Below are 18,792 nucleotides of genomic sequence, written 5' to 3'. Positions count from 1 at the left end.
AAGGGTATATTATTAATTGCATTATAATTTGTTTTAAATGAACTATTTACCATATTCAATATTTGCACCATAGACTTAAGTAGTACTTCTGTGATTTGCTCTTTTTTCCTTATTAAGAGAGAAGAAAAAATATTTATATAAAAATAAGAACAATTTTTATTCAATATATATAAGAAAGGCAATTATAAGGCAAAAATAGATCAATAACAAATCTATATACTAGGTATATCAGAAGATATCATACTCTGGTTAAATAAAAACGAATTTGTAAGGTTTTTAACAGTTCTGGTACAAATATTTTAAGCAAATAACGTCGTAAAAACTTTCATAAGAGCTAAAAAGAAATGGTTGTCGACTATTCCAAGTGGGATAAGATTGAATTATCAGACGATTCTGATGTTGAAGTTCATCCAAATGTTGATAAGAAGTCATTCGTCAGATGGAAACAACAAAGTATTCACGAAGAAAGAATGAAGAGGAACCAGGATATCAAAAATTTGGAGACCCAAATGGACATGTATGCAAATTTAAATAAACGTGTTGATAAGCTATTAAGGACATTCACTGAATCAGATGGAAATTTAGGAGAGTTGGCTAATTTACCTTTAGTTGAGACGTTCCTTAATGAGAAATTTGATAAGAATGAAAAGTCAACAGGGGAGAACGTTGATCCTGATATTTCAACATACAACGAGATGGTTATTGATCTATTTGAACAATTAAAAAGGGACGCTGTTAAGGAAAAGAAGGACCCGACTGACCCAAGGGTTATTAAGGAACTTATTCTCCAACACAGAAACAAAATTGACAAAGTCACGGAAGAGGCTAAATTAAAATTAAAGGAATTGTACCATGAAAAGGAAATGCATATATCATCTGAAGATATGCATACTGGTTTTGATAGTGGTTTCATGAATCCTAAAGTAGATACTACTGCTGCCGATAAAGATACAAAAAAGATAAACGATGCCATGGAATCGATTAACTTGAAAGCCAGCACACAATCAAAGACTGAATTGCCTAAGAGTTTAAAAATCGACGCCCCTTTACAATTCATTGAATACACAGACGAGAAAGATATGCTGAAGTTGGCTCCAGAAACTGAATTCTTTGGTACAAAGATTCCTTATGATAACTACAGATTGTCACAAGAATTTCTATTGAAAAATATGCAAATTATCTCTGGACAACAAAAAGATGCCTTGATGATGAAATCTTTTGAGTATCAAATGGAAGATAAAAATTCTCCTATGACTTATCAAATTATTCATCAATCTGAAATTCTAAGTTATGTTCGTGAAATTTATGATATGAAGAAGATACCATTTTTAAGGGTTCAAGAAATGCAAGAGGTTATTGGAATGTTTTTCAGTAAAATCATTTTCAATCCTGCCAACAGTAAAGGTAAAGAGTCCTTCTTAGAAAGTGTAAAGACCAAGTACAACCATGTCAAGAGCCGTTCTGAGATCATTAAACAGGAGCAGGCTGAAGAGAGTGAAGAAGGGGAAGTAGAAGGTGTTGAAACGATTCAATTAAAGTCACTGGATGATTCTGCCGAACTAGAGGTGGTGTTACCTGATTTCGATTCTAAGGACGAGAGTGAAATGAAAAAATGTGAAGCTTTTAATAAAATACCAAAGGATATGCAAGAGGCTTTGAAGACCCAAAATTTAGATACTGTAAACAAAGTATTTGAAACCATCCATATAGACGAGGCTGAAAGAATTTTAGAATTATTTAATGAGGCAGATATTATCGGTGTAAGGGCAGTTCTTGAAAATGAGGATGATTTTAATCACATTAAACAAGATTACCAACAGCAGCTACAGAATGAGGACAATCAAGTGGAACCTCCAGCTGTCATAGAGGAAGAAGAAATTCCTGATACAGCAGACATAGTCGATTAAACCTTAGTGTTTATATGTTAACTGAAGTTACTTTTTAATCATATTGTTTAACGCCGATAACCTACACTGTTAAAACAATTATTAATACTTTTTTATATTAATGGATGATGGTAGATGCGCTAAATTGAAAGGTGTGTAGTTCACCCCATAAAGAAGATATTCTGATATTAGTTATTATCTTTCCTCCTTCTTTAAAATGTATATTTATAGTTGGATTATATATAATGATAAGAAGATGAAGTACATTTTTTTGTTGTCTTAACTTCTAGATGTGATGTGATGTAATATATCTGTTATGATTTTAAACTGAGTAACAATGACGCGACATTTGTATCTTCATGAAAGTTATGCGATGATCTGCTGGACCTTCTATGGTTTTCTTTTGAGAGAATGGAATAACTGGATGATCTTAGAGACAAAGCCCCAATTGACTCCCAATCCTCATCATCTGTGTCAGAAGAGGGGAATGATTCTATAGTGCTATCATTTCCAGTTGAATGCAGCGTTGATCTTATGGAAGATTCGTTGATATAATCGCTTTTCTTTGAGTTCTGTCTTACCTCTGGAGAGTTACTGTGGTTAATTATATAATGATTTGTTGGTAAATTTATTTGATTATTCAATGTATCAGTAACTGGTGAATTTGACATAGAGTTATAAATGAGGTTCATTGAATCTAAATTACCATCTGAAGCAACATTTGAAACAAATGAAAAATTATTCCCAATTGGAATTGGTTTAAGTTTTGGTAAATAACGGGGTTGCTGGTTACAATTTTCGTCTCCTTGAGATATTGTGTCGCTATCATTACCTTTATTTAAAATTTCGTTGTCAGACATTAATACAGAGTCACAGATTGTTCTATTGTTACTATTTTGACTGAACAGGGAATTATTTCTCCAATGTGGACTTGTAAGGACCACTGAACTTTTTCTTCTTTTACCATTTGCTCCTAACAAGAAAGTCGAGTTTTTATTTATTCTAGAGTTTGTGAATTGTGGATCATCTGTAATTGAGTTAACCCTTGCTCTTGATTTTAACGAGATGCTATACCTTCTTGATCTTTTCATATGATGGTTAACTTTTGCAAGTTTTACGTTTTCATTAATATCAGAGTCATCCTCATCGTTCTCCGAAGTAAGTGCATTCTCATCGACAATATTAGAATCAAAAGTTTGCATATATGTCTTTTTATGCAATGAGGTTTCGATAAAATTAGAATTAAAATCGTTTGTTAAAGCTCTTTGTGTTTCGAAATCTGATCTTGGAACTTCTTTAGCAGACCATTGGCCCCAACCGACTTTTTGAAAAATTATACTTCTTCTAATATCACCCTTTGACATGACTCTCATGATAACTCTTCTCTGTTTTGAAGGAGAAAACTCTTTAAACAATGGGATATCCCTAATTAACCCTTTCACTATAGCCCTAATTGGTATTGGACCTCCTAATAACAACATATTAGCTAATTTTTCAGAAGTAACTTCCCTTTCAGCAATAGCTATCACAGAGGTAGATATAGGATTGTTATTTGGTGACATAATTACTTTTGAGTGCTTTTTTAGTTTAGATAATGGATATTATAATGGTGTAGTAAATAGCCTTGTTGTGTTTTTTATTGATCCTATAGGTCTATATAAGAAAGATCATGGTGGTATTTATGAATAATCGTTCGGAAATACAGTTAAGAGTAAAATATAAAATGTAGCAAGTGCTTTATATATGTATGAAATAGATAATTAGAATTAGAATTAATCTTCCATGAAGATAATCCAATGAATTGCTTAAGAACAGACATCCAAGAATATAAACACGAGTAAGAAAAATTAAATTCACTACTATGAGTAACATTTAAAAAAAGAGTTACAGAAACGTGCGGTTTAATTTCTTGAGCATTATTATTACCATTATTTAAAGTATATGTAAGATGATGCAAGAATAATAATAGTCACAACAATATAGTCCATGCGTTAAATTTCGAACATCGGGGTTGCATGTGGTCGATAATAATTCGTGACATTTGGTAGCCTGATGCTCCCTACAAAAGACAGACGGATCAAATCATAACACACACGTATTTAGGCGAACATGAAAATACGTGATTTTAACTACTGGAAAGCAAAAGATTATAAGATTTAGTCGTCATTCTTTCAATGGTAAAAGGGAATAAAACGTTCATTAGAAGAGAGGATCTGGTGATTGTGTCACACCATGTCCGCCTAAACAGGTAAAATTGAACCTAGGAAAAGAAAGAGTAGTGACGAGCGTAAGGGAAAGAGAAGGAAAATAGTATTGCGAAACAAGAAAAAATTCGAAATAAACGCGGATTCGCTTACTCTTGCTAGCTTAACTATGGGGGTGGTTAGTCGACACTAGACCAACCACGAGGCTAAGAGAGTATAAAGTATTACCTACTCAAGAAGAAACAAAACGTGCTCCTGTTCAAGAAAGTTGAAACATAACGAGAGGATGTTCAACAAATGAAAATAATCATTATTTTTATTCTTTCATACTCTTCACATTCTTTTTCGGAGTCTTACTACTAACAAGAATGCCTACAACTTATGCTATTTAGACTGTGTTTAATTTTTAGGCACGTGCTACCACACAATTTTTGCGGTGGTTTTTGCATGTAATTTAGCATTGTCGTGTAAAGCGATACTCATGATCACATGACTTGGTGTATATATTGTCACAACTGCCGTTCTCAAATTTTCACTGACGCACAAAAAAAGGAAGGCATCAGTAAAATCCCTTCTTTTTCTAAAATTCTGTTTTTCTTCGGTGAAAAATTTCATTTGGATGCTCCTTGGGGAACAACCACACCCTGGTAAAACATGAAATTCTAGGCTGAACTTAGACTGACCGCTTCTCTTACTATTACTGTTCTCTCCTTCTAGCGATTGTGTCCAGTGTTTGTAGTTATCCAATGAAGGTCAGTTGGTTATCCCTTTCTGCCCATTCAACCATCGACTACTAGAATATGCGCAGAAAGTGTCGCAGCCAAATTTAATCAATAACTGAATATATTTTTGTTTCACCAATAATTGTCTCCCTTTGAACAGTAACCACCATGAATTGGTCGTGATTACTGATTGTACTTGTAGCTTAACCAAGGGAGGTCCAGCAAAACAGAATACGCATACTGTTTTTATTAGTAGTTTTATACATGAAAGAGTTGAAGTTCGTACCCAAAAATTTTCGTTCACTGAAAATTTATAAGCTTTCAGCATATTGAAAAATTGTTGATTATGTAGTCTTCACCAATTAATTTTTTCATCACAACATGTCTTACCCCCTTCCTCGCTCCTTTCTATGAGGTTATTAATTTTTAGGTCGTTGTCGTCCACTCTCTTTTTTTTTCACCATTTTACTTCAGTATTATTTTTCTTTCCTTCTTGACGAAATTTCACTTCTTTTGTATATTCTATTAGTTTAAGTTTCCTTACTTAACAGTCTTTATTTTGCAACTACTACTTTCTTAATAAACTTCTACGATTATCCATTGTATAATTGTATTTTGTAGTTCTTCTTTTATAAAGTACACAAGCACACACACTTACAACTTAAGTACATATATTACAAGATGTCTAACCCATTCGACCTATTAGGTAACGATATTGAGGACCCAAATGCCACTGTTGTTCCACCTCTAAAGGAACTAGTCAGAAAGACCACTTCTTCTAAGAAGGCTGACGTTCCACCACCATCTGCTGACCCATCCAGAGCCAGAAAGCCAAGAGCTAAGGCCACTGGTAACGACGGTGCCATCAAGGACAAGTCTGCTGGTAGACAAAAGAACAGAACTAGAGACGTCTCTGGTTCTGCTTCTGAAAGAAGACCAAACACCAGAAGAGCCACTGACCGTCACTCCAGATCTGGTAAGACCGACACCCAAAAGAAGATTAACCAAGGTTGGGGTAACAACAAGGATGAAGTTGACACTGAAGCTGCTGCTGAAGCCGATGCTAAAACCGAACTTGCTGAAGATGCCGAAGAAAAGGTTGCTGAAAGTAACAAGATGACTCTAGAAGCTTACCTACAAAGTCAACAATCTGGTTCTTTGAACAAGACCGTTGAAGCTAAGGCCACTAACAAGCTAGAAAACGCAGAATTGTTCTTCAAGGAAGAAGAAGTCTACGTCCCAGCTACCAAGGTCAAGGCTGTCAAGTCCAAGCAACAAAAGGCTAAGAACTTCCTAGACTTCGATGCTACTTTCTCCGATGCCGTTCCAAAGGGCAGAAGATCCGACAACAGATCTGACAACAGATCCGGTGACAGAAAGGACAACAAGAACTTCGGTAAGAACGCCAAACGTGGTGGTAAGAAGAGTCAACAAAACACTGTCGAAAAGAACCGTTCTATCGACACTGCTAACCTACCATCTCTAGCTTAAACCTGTTGTTTGTAAATCAGTGTGTGTTCCATTTCAAATACGAGAAATCGAAGTAGAAATTCACTAACTTTTTATTTTTCTCCATCTCATTTTCATTTCTCTTATATTTATTATCATTATAAATATAATTTTATATGACATGACATATATAAATATATATATATATTATAATTAACCTTTTTTTAAAATATAATCATAAGAAAAGATATTAAAAATAAGGGCCAGTTACTGTAGATATGTATATATATATTAGGGGTCCTAAGAACTTGTACTTAGTGATGAATTTTGCTATTTCATTTTGGTTTCAAATTATTACTTTATTCTACTTTAGAAGTGTCAGTAATAAATGATGTATAGTTAGTGTAGCGAAAGAACTTAATTGCGCTAGAATTAGATCGAAAAAATTAAAAAATTAGTAATAAATTGAATATAAGTATATATATATATATATATATAATATCTATTCTCATTAAATCATATCTATAAGAAGTATTTCTATCATTTACACTTTAAGATCAACTTTTAAAGTGTATGTGACAACAAATGACAAAGTAATAAAAAGTACCGTGTACTGTATCAACATGAATATAGATAAACAGTCCATCTGTTCATGTTTACCTTCCACTGGGGAATAGAATGCGGTGAAATAAACTTGCGCTGTGGCACTAGGCATTGACCAAGTCAAAATCATGATGAATTTACTAACGTCGTTATCAAGCCAATTCATATCATATAATTTGTTTGCCCAAAGTATCCCAATAATAGGGATGATTACTAGTCTACAGACAGTAAGCATTATTACTGTTTTCATAAAACCTTTCGGTATTGATTCCACCTCTAATCGAGCCAACATACCCCCCAGTAAAAGTAAACCTAGTGGGACACAGGCATTCCCAATGTATGCAGTAAAATCCATAATAAAATTCAATACGGGAAGGTTATCTGGAGCCTTGTGAACATGCACATATGTATCAACAAAACAAGCTTTGACCCAAGGAATCAATGCGCATATGATACCTAGTAAAGCTCCCAGAGAGGCAGGTCTTAGACAATTGATCAAAAAATAAGATAACCATCCTAAATGGTAATGTCTGATAAATTTTGAAATTCGTAACTTTAATCTTTTCATTACTGTGTAAGTCTTCTTGTCTTTTTCATGAACGTCACTCAAATTGTTGACACTCTTATTATTATTCTGTGACACTATACTATGCGGCATGTTTTCAATATCTTGTTGCAATGTCAATGATTGTTCGTTATATATTGAACCTAAACAAGTATTTTCTTCTCCGATGTATTGAGTCAATGTCAATGGACGATGTAAGTTTAATTGTCCCGATTTAATTCTTTGTACAGCACTATACTCTGCAATCATACTATTCACTACAGATTTTTCAGTCTGAGTTCTTATCAAGGATTTCTCTAATGCCCTTGTAATTGATAATTTTCTTGTTAAGTTGAACTCCGGTTCCTTATTAGTAGACAAAGGAATTTTATTAGTTCTTATAACTGCTGGTGATGATATGACTGGAGTAATTCGACTCATTCCATATTTCGAAAATGAGCTATCCTTGGATTGTGTATCGTTTTCTGTAGATTTAACATTTTTCCTATGATCTTCTAGATTCAGTCGAGAAGGGGAATTCGTCTCGACATAATTATTATCGTTATCATCATATTCAGAATCTGCATAACTGTCAATACTATACAGTTCAAAATCATCTGAGTTTGTATCTATATCACTTCGTTGAGGTCGATTAAAATTTTCATTTGTATACCTCGTACTCACATGAATCGTAGGCACTTTAGGGTCTTTCTTGTCATTTGCAGGAGATGAAGCAACTTGAGAATTTCTTGAAGAATTCTTTCTTTTGAAATCAGAATCATTGAGTTGTCCATTAATCTCCCTATCTAAAACGACGTCATCATCAGTATCAGTTGTACTGTCACCCTGTATGTCCTTAAAATCGAACCCAACTAGTCTCCACATCCCAAAATTCATCATGAGAAAACTTTGAGCAAATAAAAATATACAAGAATATGCGACACCTTTATTTGCCTGAGTTTCATCGAATATCATGCCATTCCCCATACTTTGCATATAGGCTATGGGTAAATCTGATATATTTGGGAAAATTCCTCCAAATAATAACCCCCAAAACCACATCTTTGGCGCAGGGGTAACTAATTTTGTTAGGAATGAACAGGCACCACCTACAACAAACAGTAAAATTGCAGAGAGTAAGATCACGCCAATGACTTTTATATCCTTCCATGAAATATTACTTACAATCTTATTAAAAGTCAAACATGGTAGTATAGCATTCACCACCATATTCGATATACCTCTGGCAACCTCCATTGAAACAATATTATATCTGGCTAATAGAAACCCAATGAACATTATAGCATATATCTTTAAAATTGGTTTTAATGATACATATATCGCGGCACCAACATCTAAACTCATATTGGTAAAAATGCTATATGTATAACTATTTCTACAAAACAAGGCATTTCCTAACCCTTTCAAATCTTAGGGAAACAAGAACAGATTACATCAACTGGTTAAGTCGTCTATAAAAAAGTTTAAGGTTCATTCAAATCCGTATGATCCTTTATATAATAAGGCCAGTTCGAAAAAAAAGAGTTTCATTGGTTTTAGTGTTGGGGCAGCCGTAAAGGTAGGAAGAATGGGGCAACCAAGAGTCGTGCACTCTAAAGATCGGTCTCATTTAATAAATATATTTATACTGTAGTATTGTAATATTACCCACTCTTTTTGAGTCCGACCAACTGAGAGAAACGTGAGCACAACGGTGCGATCCCGCATTGTAAGGCCGATACGGCTGAGGGTGGGGTGAAGAGGAAGGAAATAAAACGGATGAGAAACAATCGATGACTTTTAAAGGAAAGTTTTGAGAAGAATAATAATAATAATAATAAATTTGTATAAATTATAAATATGAATTGGAGGGTTTAGTTAGTTGTATATATGTATGTGTAGATATATATGTACAAGAAAGGAATAGTAATATCAACTGTGTATTGGACTGTTGTTGGTCGTTATTTATTGTTTTGTTTTGCCTTTCATAAGTGGTTGCTTTAATCTTCAATGTATTTTTTAAAACCGAAGTTCGAAAGTTCCTTTTGTTTTTATGTTAAAATACACTGTGATATTAGTTATGGGAGTCTATGCATTGTATACTCTCATTTAGCTGTTTATTTCTTTTGTTTGTTTAGGAATTGCATGTTAACGGCATTGATGATAGATGGAACGATATCAGCATTAGCCAAAGTAGATAAATCACCTAATTGATCAGCTTCATTGGAAGCAATCTTTCTTAGGACTCTTCTCATTATTTTCCCGGATCTTGTTTTTGGTAAGTCCTTAACAATGACAATACATTTTGGAGAGGCAAATGGACCGATTTCACCTCTAACTTGTAGGATCAATTCACGATGTAATTCATTCATTGGGGTTTCATCTTCCAATGGGTTAGCTGGCTGGGTTTGGTTCTTCAAGGAGACAAACGCAATGACAGCTTGACCTGTAAGTTCATCGGTGATACCAATGACAGCAGCCTCTGAGACAGCGTCGTTGTTACCCAAAGAGGCTTCGATTTCGGCAGTTGATAGTCTGTGACCAGAAACGTTGACAACATCATCAACTCTACCTCTGATCCAATAGTAACCGTCATGATCTCTACCGGCACCATCACCTGTGAAGTAGTAACCTGGGTAAGGCTTCATGTATGTGTTGATGTAGTGAGCGTGGTTGTTCCATATGGATCTAGCCATGGAAGGCCATGGAGACTTCACAGCTAGGACACCCTCGACGTCGTTTTCTTCCAGTTCGACACCTGTGACTGGGTCGATGATAGCAGCGTTGACACCGAAGAAAGGTACCGAAGCGGAACCAGGTTTAGTTGGCACGGCACCTGCTAATGGGGCAATCAAATGAGAACCCGATTCGGTTTGCCACATGGTGTCACAAATGACACAATCCTCATTACCGATGGTCTTGTGGTACCATTCCCATAGTTCTGGAGAGATTGGTTCCCCAACTGAACCTAGGACTCTTAAGGAAGAAATATCGTATTTACTGATCTCTTCTTCCCCGACACGTTTGATCAATCTTAGAGCAGTTGGAGCTACGTAGAAATGAGTAGCCTTATGACGTTCGATGATTCTCCAGTATCTACCGTAATCTGGGTATGCAGGGGTGGACTCGAAGATGATCGAGGTTGTACCAAGGGCCAACGGACCATACAATGCATAAGTGTGACCAGTGATCCAACCGACATCACCTGCGGTGAACAAGATATCCTCTGGATGGATATCAAAGACGTATCTGGTGGTCAAAGCGGCACCTAGTAAGTACCCACCAGTGGAATGGACAACACCCTTAGGAGAGCCTGTAGAACCAGAAGTATATAATAAGAATAATGGATCCTCGGCGTTACATGATACAGGTGGTAAATAACCTCTTTGTTTAGAGGTTTCTTCATGCCACCAGAAATCTCTTCCTGCTTTCATTGGGATCCCTTCAGTACCAGTTCTTTGGAAGACAAGGATATGAGACACAGAATCGACTCCGTTCAAACCTTCATCGACGATCTTCTTAGTGTGAATAGTTTTCCCACCTCTACGACCTTCATCACAAGTGATTAAAACTTTACAGCCTGCATCCACAATACGGTCTTTCATTGAACCTGAGGAAAACCCAGCAAAGATCACGGAATGGACAGCACCAAGTCTAGCAATTGCAAGCATAGCAATGACAGTAGATGGGATCATTGGTAGATATACTGCAACAGTATCACCTTTCTTGACACCCCAACTCTTTAGTACACCTGCGACTTTGGAGACTTCTCTCAACAATTCTCCAAAACTGATAATTTTATTTTCAGCTTCATCATCAGCTTCATAGATAAGAGCAGGTTTATCAGGGTTAGCAAACGCGTGTCTATCGACACAATTGTAAGAAGCGTTCAATTCACCATTTAAAAACCAAGCAACGTCACCATTCTCTAAGGAACCGGATTGTACTTTAGTGAATGGTCTATCCCAATGTAAGAAATCGCGACCCATTTTCCCGAAAAATTCTTCAGGTTGTTCAATAGATTCCTTGTACATTTTTTTATATGTATCCATATCGTGAACATAAGCAGGACCAGGTTGAGAATTATAGAAATGTTGTGGAGCCTGTCTAGCACAGATGTTATGTGCCTCATGGACAGTAGAATGATCTCTTCCTGTCATATTTGTTGTCGCTGTTGTTTTTTATTTCAAAGTAAGGTATAGTAGCGGTTACTATTATTTATTGCTTACTACCTTTATATAATGTTAAGATCAGAAAATTCAAGTAATAAGTAGTGAAAAGTAAAAACCCCTTTTCATGAAAAAAATGTAAAATGTGAAATGATTAAAATAAGTCAATTCATGCAATCTCTTTCTTGTTCTTCTTCTTTATATATATATATTGAAACGAAGTACAAGTTTTGTATTGTAGCTGAGACTGTAACCTGTTGGTTGACCCGAGTATTGCATTGAGCATTGTACCACTTATGTCAATAGATAATTTTTTCTCTCCCTTCCCTTTCCTTTCCTTCTGCCTTGTTCCCGTCAACCCGAGCTGAGCTAACTGTGTGCAAGGTAGCGAGACAGAGAAAGCCAAAAGTGAAAAATTCCATTCAACAACGCCTCGAGACAACTGCGACAAGAAGAAGCGATACGAGAGGAAGAGTTATTGCCAGTAATCCTCTATTCGGTAACTACGACTACTACGACTACTACGACTGCTACTACTATTACTATTATTACTACTATGTCTCTTACTCGCATTTATCTATCAAGCAAGCCCGAACAGAGAGCGTATTAGCGCAACCGGCCGACCGTTGCCATCATTGCAATTACAGCAAACTGTGACTCTCTCAAGGCCCTGCTTTGCTGGGATTATTCTTTATGATTATCAAACCACAATTTTTCTATCAGTCGCGCAAAATATCACGCGACACGACCGCGAAATAAGCTGCAAATGCTATATATTTATCTATATAATATATTTATCTATATTATACAATCACGTAGCATGTGAAAATTATAGTGCACAGTGCGGATAAATCTGAATAAACGTGTGACTGCGTATCGCTCTCTTTGTCGCTCTCTCTCATATCCGTGCATGACCTCATCAATTTTCTGGTTGTTTCTCTCTGAATTCGCTCCGTTTACTCTGGGCCTTTGGACCGCTCAGCTTGTTTGGTATTTTTTCGCTTTTCGGGTCGTTTATCGCGGTTACCGGCGTATGTGATGTGGTTTTTATTGGGATTGAATTCTTGCAATACAAAACTAGTTTTCCCATGGGATTAATTATTACGGAACTCTCTATCTCTCGCTATGAAATAGTACAATTATACCAATAAATAAATAAAATGCAATTAGAGTGTTACCCTATGCATCACATGGTACGGGTATTAGTTTTGGCTTTGGGTTTGGCTCTGGCTATCAATTTGAGCCACCCAGTCTGTTTCTCCATAATTGTTTATTTTGTAATTAATATTTACTATACATATGTTAGTGTTGCTGTAATTTATATCCAGATTCTACAACAATTTTACTTACTCGCCTCAAGGTATAACGTACCCACACGACCTAAGAATAACTTGATCGCATAACGTAAATCTTGTGGTACGCTCTTATCCAAAATTTCAATGACTAACGTATACATAGACGCACAATGATGACGGAAATCATCATCATCCAATTCGTAATAACCTTGTAAAATCTCGACAATAACAGGACGCCAGGAATTGATACTACGTTCCATTGTTCTATCGTCTAATGCAATATATGCACTCATCACCCGACTACAGATTCTGACTAACCTATCTAATAACTCAATATTCTTAGTATCATCATCATCATTATCACTGTTATTACCATTGAAGTATAACTTGAACATGATATCAATTAGTACTGCTGCTGCACTCGTCTCTTGTTTTAATAAGTTTGGAATCTTATCTACAACACGAGCCTCAACAAGCCGCGTACGTAATCCATAATCAGCATTGAAATCTCTGGCAAAACCATACGATTGTTCTAATAATTCGGTGAGCCTAATGGATTCAGTATATGGGATACAACGTGCAAAATTCTCATCCTCATATAATTCATTCAATAATTCAATCATTAGTAATTGTAAAACACATTTAACAACAATACTATTCTTAATGTTGATCCGACGACGACGTGTATCATGTGTATCATCTTCTGGCTGTTCTACCTTTTGAACTTCTGTCTTTTGAATCTCTTGGTGTTCCTGATCTTGCTCGGCTGTTTCACCACCAACGTCTTCACTGCCGGCTTCTACATGGGCTCTCTCGACAGTTTCCTGTGTACCCTCATTATTATTAGTAGAAGGAGTAGTATTTGAGTCTGGTAAAGTGTTGTCCACTATAGATGAACGTCTACCTTGACGTAAGGGATCATTATCAAATAATTCATTCGCGGTAGTTAAACGGAATAATTTAGTAAATACTTCACCAATATGTTGCCAATTGGTTTCGTTAAATTTATCAACATTTTGCAATATTAATTCTTGTAAGCATGATCTACCAATTCTTGCAATTGTATCATTCTCTTGACAAATACATGACACCAATAGATCTAAAAACCCATCTAACAATCCACTTAAAGATTCAAAATAATGTGTAAATAAAGCAATAAGGTTTCTTAGTGCTTGGATCAAAGTAGTAGATAGCCAGACACTCAATTCATCATGACTATTGAATTGATTGACTTCCCAATGTTTTGATAGGACACCAAAGATTGGGAATAACAACTTTGTACAGATTTTCTCCCAAAAGGCATCATCAAATTCTCCTCCATATGCAACTAAGGAATCAAACATATAATTCAAGGCACGAGAACGCACTTCTAAATCATCCGCTGTCATAATCGTTTCATTGAAACAATATAGCATTGGGAACCATACATCTTGGAATACATCTTTACCACGTAATAATTGTTCATAGTGTTCACGAGTCTCTGCATCGAGGTCATCGTGACTAAAACATATCTTGGCAATTTGTTCAGTGATTCTTTTTAGGGATTCTAAGGCGTGTAATGCAGCCTTTTGATATTTCTTATTTTTTGTAATCTCTTTAAAAATCCCAACTAATTCGAAAAATGCACCGTCTTGACCAAAAACACTTTCAAAATTCTTGTCAACGATGTCATCACCTACAAGTCTTAATGTTTTTAATACAATTTTTTCATCCTTGGAGGCTGCAGTGTACTGTAATGATTCAAGGATAGGTTTCCAACCTGACTTGATATGTTGTTGTTTCGTTAAAATGAAATTACCGAAACATTCAATAATCATCTCTTGTACTTCAGTGTTTGTAGTGTTCTGAACAGCATATTCAAAGGGCTTCAAGAAATCAGATTGAAATTCGAACCCGGATAGCTCATCAATATCAAGAAATCTCATAGATAGTTGACGTAATGAATCAATGGCAAAAAATACAATTGCCAAATTTGGATTGGTGGCAATCTTATTAAATGCATTACCCATAACAGCCCATAATGGTGTCCATTCAAGTCTAATACGATCCATATTGTAATAACACACGTCTATCATTTTTTGTAACGAAAACATACGTGGAGTAGAAGCATATTGAGACGATTCAATCTCATCTAATGACACCGCAGTAAGAGCTTTAATGAAATCTATGATAGCACTACCAGATAATTCAGAACTCTTTGTAAAGATGTTATCCATTAAAACCACTAAATCACTCGAGGATATAAATTTGGACATCTCACTAGAAAGTTTCTGGTTATGATGTTTTTCTTGTGCTAATTCCATTGGTGTTGCTTTCTTACCCCAAATATCGAAGATTGATTGGTTTGCTGATCTAGTTGATTCTAATGATGCTCGTGGATTGGCAAAACGTGCTTGAGCAACGTCAGGGACTGTGTCTCTATCAATACCCTTGGAAATTAATTGTAATCTTTCCATTTGAGATACGACTAAGATAACATCCTTCCAGGAATCTTTTAAATAGTTACCTTCAGCCAATGCAATCTCTAGAAGATCAATCATAGCATTGACATTCTTCACTTTGATTTCTTGTACATTTTGTAAATTACAGAATTGTACTAAAGCACCGATAAATGATTTTCTAGCGTCATCAAGTACAAAAATAGATGAAATTTTAATAGATATTTTTAGACCATCTAAACATTTGTTTGTAGTTTCGATGTCATCATAATCTTTGAACGGAGGTGTCAAGGCTGCCAAGAACGACATCCATAAAGTTTCAAAAATTGATTTCACGTGTTCGAAATGGGAAGCAGCGTAATAAACTTCGGTATCTTGTTTACCTTTAGATTTACTTAAATTCTTAAAGACAAGCTCCGTCTTAGATGATATTTCTTTGGAGACCTGCAAATATGATTCTCTTGCCAAATCCCTTGAACTGAAGAAGTTAAAGGCAGCTTGTGCTGGTATGGTACCAATAGTAGCAGTGTTATCCTCAGATAGCATTGCTTGATGTTGTTCGGATAGCAACTTAATTTCGTTACCTTCTATTTCTTTAAACAAGCCAACTAAAAATTCTTCGGGTAAATCATGATCATTATCAATGCCTTTATTATTGTCTAAAAATTCTTCAAGAGTCATTTTACTTTTGATCTGAGAGGAATGTAAATCTGTGTTTAACATTATTAATGAGTATGACAGCACATATGCGGTATCAGCTTTAGAGAAAACACCCGGATTTTGCTCCACATACCTTTCAGCAAACTTTAACATGAATCTATCAATCTTTTGACCTTCACCTGGAAGTCTGAACGCCTGTAGGAAATCACGAAGGGCATCAACAATAGAGAGCCCTTTGAAATCGAACTGTTCAACAAATGCGTGCATTACCGCGATGTTCTTCTCGTTACCTTCGCCTAAATAATCACCAACAACTGCCAAGTCAAGACCATCAGTCTCTAAGAGCCATTTAGCAATGGAGCTTGGAGAATCATCAATTATAAATCCTCTGGAAATTAAGCCCGGGATGGCCTTCTTTGGCTTGTTATTAAAAATTGCAACAGAGTCCGATAATTGAGTCTTTCGTTGTTTTAAATTCTCGAATTGTGTAGGATCATCGACATCTTGTGATACGTTAATGTTGACATTACTTTCACTGGCAGAATTTTCGTCTCCTAACGTTAGCGAAGTATTTGTATTTGTTCCATCCACAGATTGTCCCAATTGGTTGCTGCCTTTAGCTGGGTTAACGATGTTAGAATTTGGATTTAAGGCCTTGTGAGCCCACGAACCTAAAGATCTTAAGATTGAAATGATACAGTTTAAAGATGTCATCTTAAGGGCAAAATCAATAGGGAATAACAAAGCACCTTGGTTAGGATCGATATTTGAAGGAAGCGTTGATGTTGTCAATAAAGGTAATTCGTTAAAATTAAAGGTTGATAATGGCTTCGATAATTGTTCTTCGTAGTATGACCTTTGAGAAGGAGTAATTTCAACTCTTGTTAGAGCCAATTTGGTTAAATAATCGACCATGATTTCCATAATATTAGGCATACCTGGATTACAGTCGTAATTTAAATAAAATTCAATTAGCGTCCTTGGGTCATTACAAATCCTTTGAATGACGGTCAAAAAGTATCTCTTTTGTTGTGATGTAGCTGTCTTCAATTCCGTAATTGGGAAATAAATTTCAGTTAAAAATACTGGGATTTCCTTCACCATGTCTGCTCTTAAATTAGCAACAATTAACCACATAATTTCTAGAGTAATCTCAAATACAGGCGGTATTGGAGAGGCAGCATTACGGGATAATGATAAACATAGATATTGCCTAACAGCATTCATCAAAGAAACAGATTCTTTACCAGGCAAGATTATATCTGGGGACAAAAAGATATCTATATGGTCCTTTATAATGGAGTATATTATGTGCAAAGAGAGTAATTTTGATCTAACAGCATGTGATCTCATATCAAGTTCACTCTCTAGAGGTTTAGCACATATTTTAGACATCGCTCTGAATACCAAGAATGCATCCTTGATGGCTAACTCTCTCTCTGAGGCGTCTTTGTCCAATTGTTCATCATCAGTGGCATCATCGTACTGTTGTGCATCCATTCTTCGTTCTTCTTCATCATTAAGGTTTTCCATATTCTGTAACGTTATTGGATCGTTCCCTGTCACTTCAGATGTAGGTAAACTCTTTTTCGACTCATTTATCGAAACTTGATATGGTTGAATCTTTTTAACTTCGATTTTATCATAAACAGCGCTAATTATTTGTGTTAATGTAGTCTGAGCAATACCTTGATTGGTTGGATTTAATGAAAAGACAAATATGTTGTAGATGGTTCTGATAGCTTTTAATAAAGAGGCACCATGACATAATGAATTTGCATCCTCTACTAATATACAACCGGATAAGGATCTTATAATTTGTAATTCCACTCTTTCATCTGTACCTTCACCTTCGAAACAATCGGCAATAGTATCGATTGCTGCATCGATCAACCTTTGTTTTGGTGGAGGTGTAATCCCACTGTTATCATTTGTAGTTTCTTGATCATTGGAAGCCATTGAGTCAGGAGGATTAACCAATATCGCTTCATCTATGGCTCTGAAAGAGAATAATTTTGATAAAGTATCTAAAGCTTTACTTGTGATACGAGACGATTTTGTTCTTGAAGCAGCTCTAAGAGCTTCAAACAATAGGATGGAATTAACTTCTATTGATGAGCCATTGGATTCCTTTAATGTATCTTCAATCTTAGTTATTGTCCTTTGGATGATTTTATGAGTACCAGGAATCTTTTTTACTTCTTTTTCTTCCACAAGTTCTTCTAAAGTAGTCTTAACAAGTAATAAAGTTGATTTTGCATTAGAAGCTATTGTTGTAGATGTAGTTGAAATATTTCTAACATGATTAGATGTAAGTTGGGTATGATCGATTGTTTCAGTGTCATGTTGGTCAATAGCTTCTTCTACTTTTTGATGGACTTCAGGGACTTCCTGTCCTTCATTATTTGAAATTGAGTTCACCTCATTTTTATTATTTTCATCATCGTGTGAAACTATTGGTTCTTCTAGTTTTGGTTGTTGCTCCTCTTCATGCTCAATTGTATTCTCTTGTTGTTGTACGTTTTCGTTTTCCTCCTCGAGATTATCGTCATTTACATGAACTTCTTCTTCTTCTTCAGTGTCATTGGGAGCCTGTGGTGCAGCAAACGAGGAAGCATCATCAGAATTGAGATTCACAGATGACACACTTTCTTGTAGGTCATTCTCCTCAGGATTAGTTTGTTCTGACATCTTTGATTTTTCTCTCTCTCTTTCTGTATATGTATATATATACCCAACAGGTTTATCTATCGATGTCTTGTCTATATAATCTTTACTTAAAAGGGGGAAATCAGGTAACTGAGAGAGGACAGAGTGCGATA

General features: G+C 35.6%; 6 protein-coding genes across 6 annotated transcripts; 2 read left to right on the top strand and 4 right to left on the bottom strand.

Annotated features, from left to right (window-relative positions):
• Positions 1 to 344: 344 nt before the first annotated feature.
• Positions 345 to 1,907, top strand: CDC37 (Cdc37p; the record flags this gene model as incomplete). The annotated part of the gene is made up of 1 exon (XM_041551574.1): positions 345 to 1,907. One exon carries the CDS (start codon positions 345 to 347, stop codon positions 1,905 to 1,907), a length of 1,563 nt encoding a protein of 520 aa, XP_041407508.1.
• A 293-nt stretch (positions 1,908 to 2,200) lies between these two features.
• On the bottom strand, positions 2,201 to 3,448 carry STB3 (Stb3p; the record flags this gene model as incomplete). Its single annotated transcript, XM_041551573.1, has 1 exon — positions 2,201 to 3,448. The coding sequence occupies one exon, from the start codon at positions 3,446 to 3,448 to the stop codon at positions 2,201 to 2,203; it is 1,248 nt and encodes a 415-aa protein (XP_041407507.1).
• Positions 3,449 to 5,493: 2,045 nt separating this feature from the next.
• On the top strand, positions 5,494 to 6,303 carry STM1 (Stm1p; the record flags this gene model as incomplete). The annotated part of the gene is made up of 1 exon (XM_041551572.1): positions 5,494 to 6,303. One exon carries the CDS (start codon positions 5,494 to 5,496, stop codon positions 6,301 to 6,303), a length of 810 nt encoding a protein of 269 aa, XP_041407506.1.
• A 502-nt stretch (positions 6,304 to 6,805) lies between these two features.
• Positions 6,806 to 8,773, bottom strand: KABA2_07S01628 (AEC family transporter; the record flags this gene model as incomplete). The annotated part of the gene is made up of 1 exon (XM_041551571.1): positions 6,806 to 8,773. One exon carries the CDS (start codon positions 8,771 to 8,773, stop codon positions 6,806 to 6,808), a length of 1,968 nt encoding a protein of 655 aa, XP_041407505.1.
• Positions 8,774 to 9,525: 752 nt separating this feature from the next.
• Positions 9,526 to 11,568, bottom strand: ACS2 (acetate--CoA ligase ACS2; the record flags this gene model as incomplete). Its single annotated transcript, XM_041551570.1, has 1 exon — positions 9,526 to 11,568. The coding sequence occupies one exon, from the start codon at positions 11,566 to 11,568 to the stop codon at positions 9,526 to 9,528; it is 2,043 nt and encodes a 680-aa protein (XP_041407504.1).
• A 1,351-nt stretch (positions 11,569 to 12,919) lies between these two features.
• On the bottom strand, positions 12,920 to 18,661 carry SEC7 (Arf family guanine nucleotide exchange factor SEC7; the record flags this gene model as incomplete). Its single annotated transcript, XM_041551569.1, has 1 exon — positions 12,920 to 18,661. The coding sequence occupies one exon, from the start codon at positions 18,659 to 18,661 to the stop codon at positions 12,920 to 12,922; it is 5,742 nt and encodes a 1,913-aa protein (XP_041407503.1).
• Between the last annotated feature and the right edge of the window lie 131 nt (positions 18,662 to 18,792).

Source organism: Maudiozyma barnettii, assembly GCF_903064755.1.
Source record: "Maudiozyma barnettii strain CLIB 1767 genome assembly, contig: KABA2_07, whole genome shotgun sequence".
Lineage (NCBI taxonomy): Eukaryota > Fungi > Ascomycota > Saccharomycetes > Saccharomycetales > Saccharomycetaceae > Maudiozyma > Maudiozyma barnettii.
This window is presented reverse-complemented; position numbering and strand designations above follow the sequence as displayed.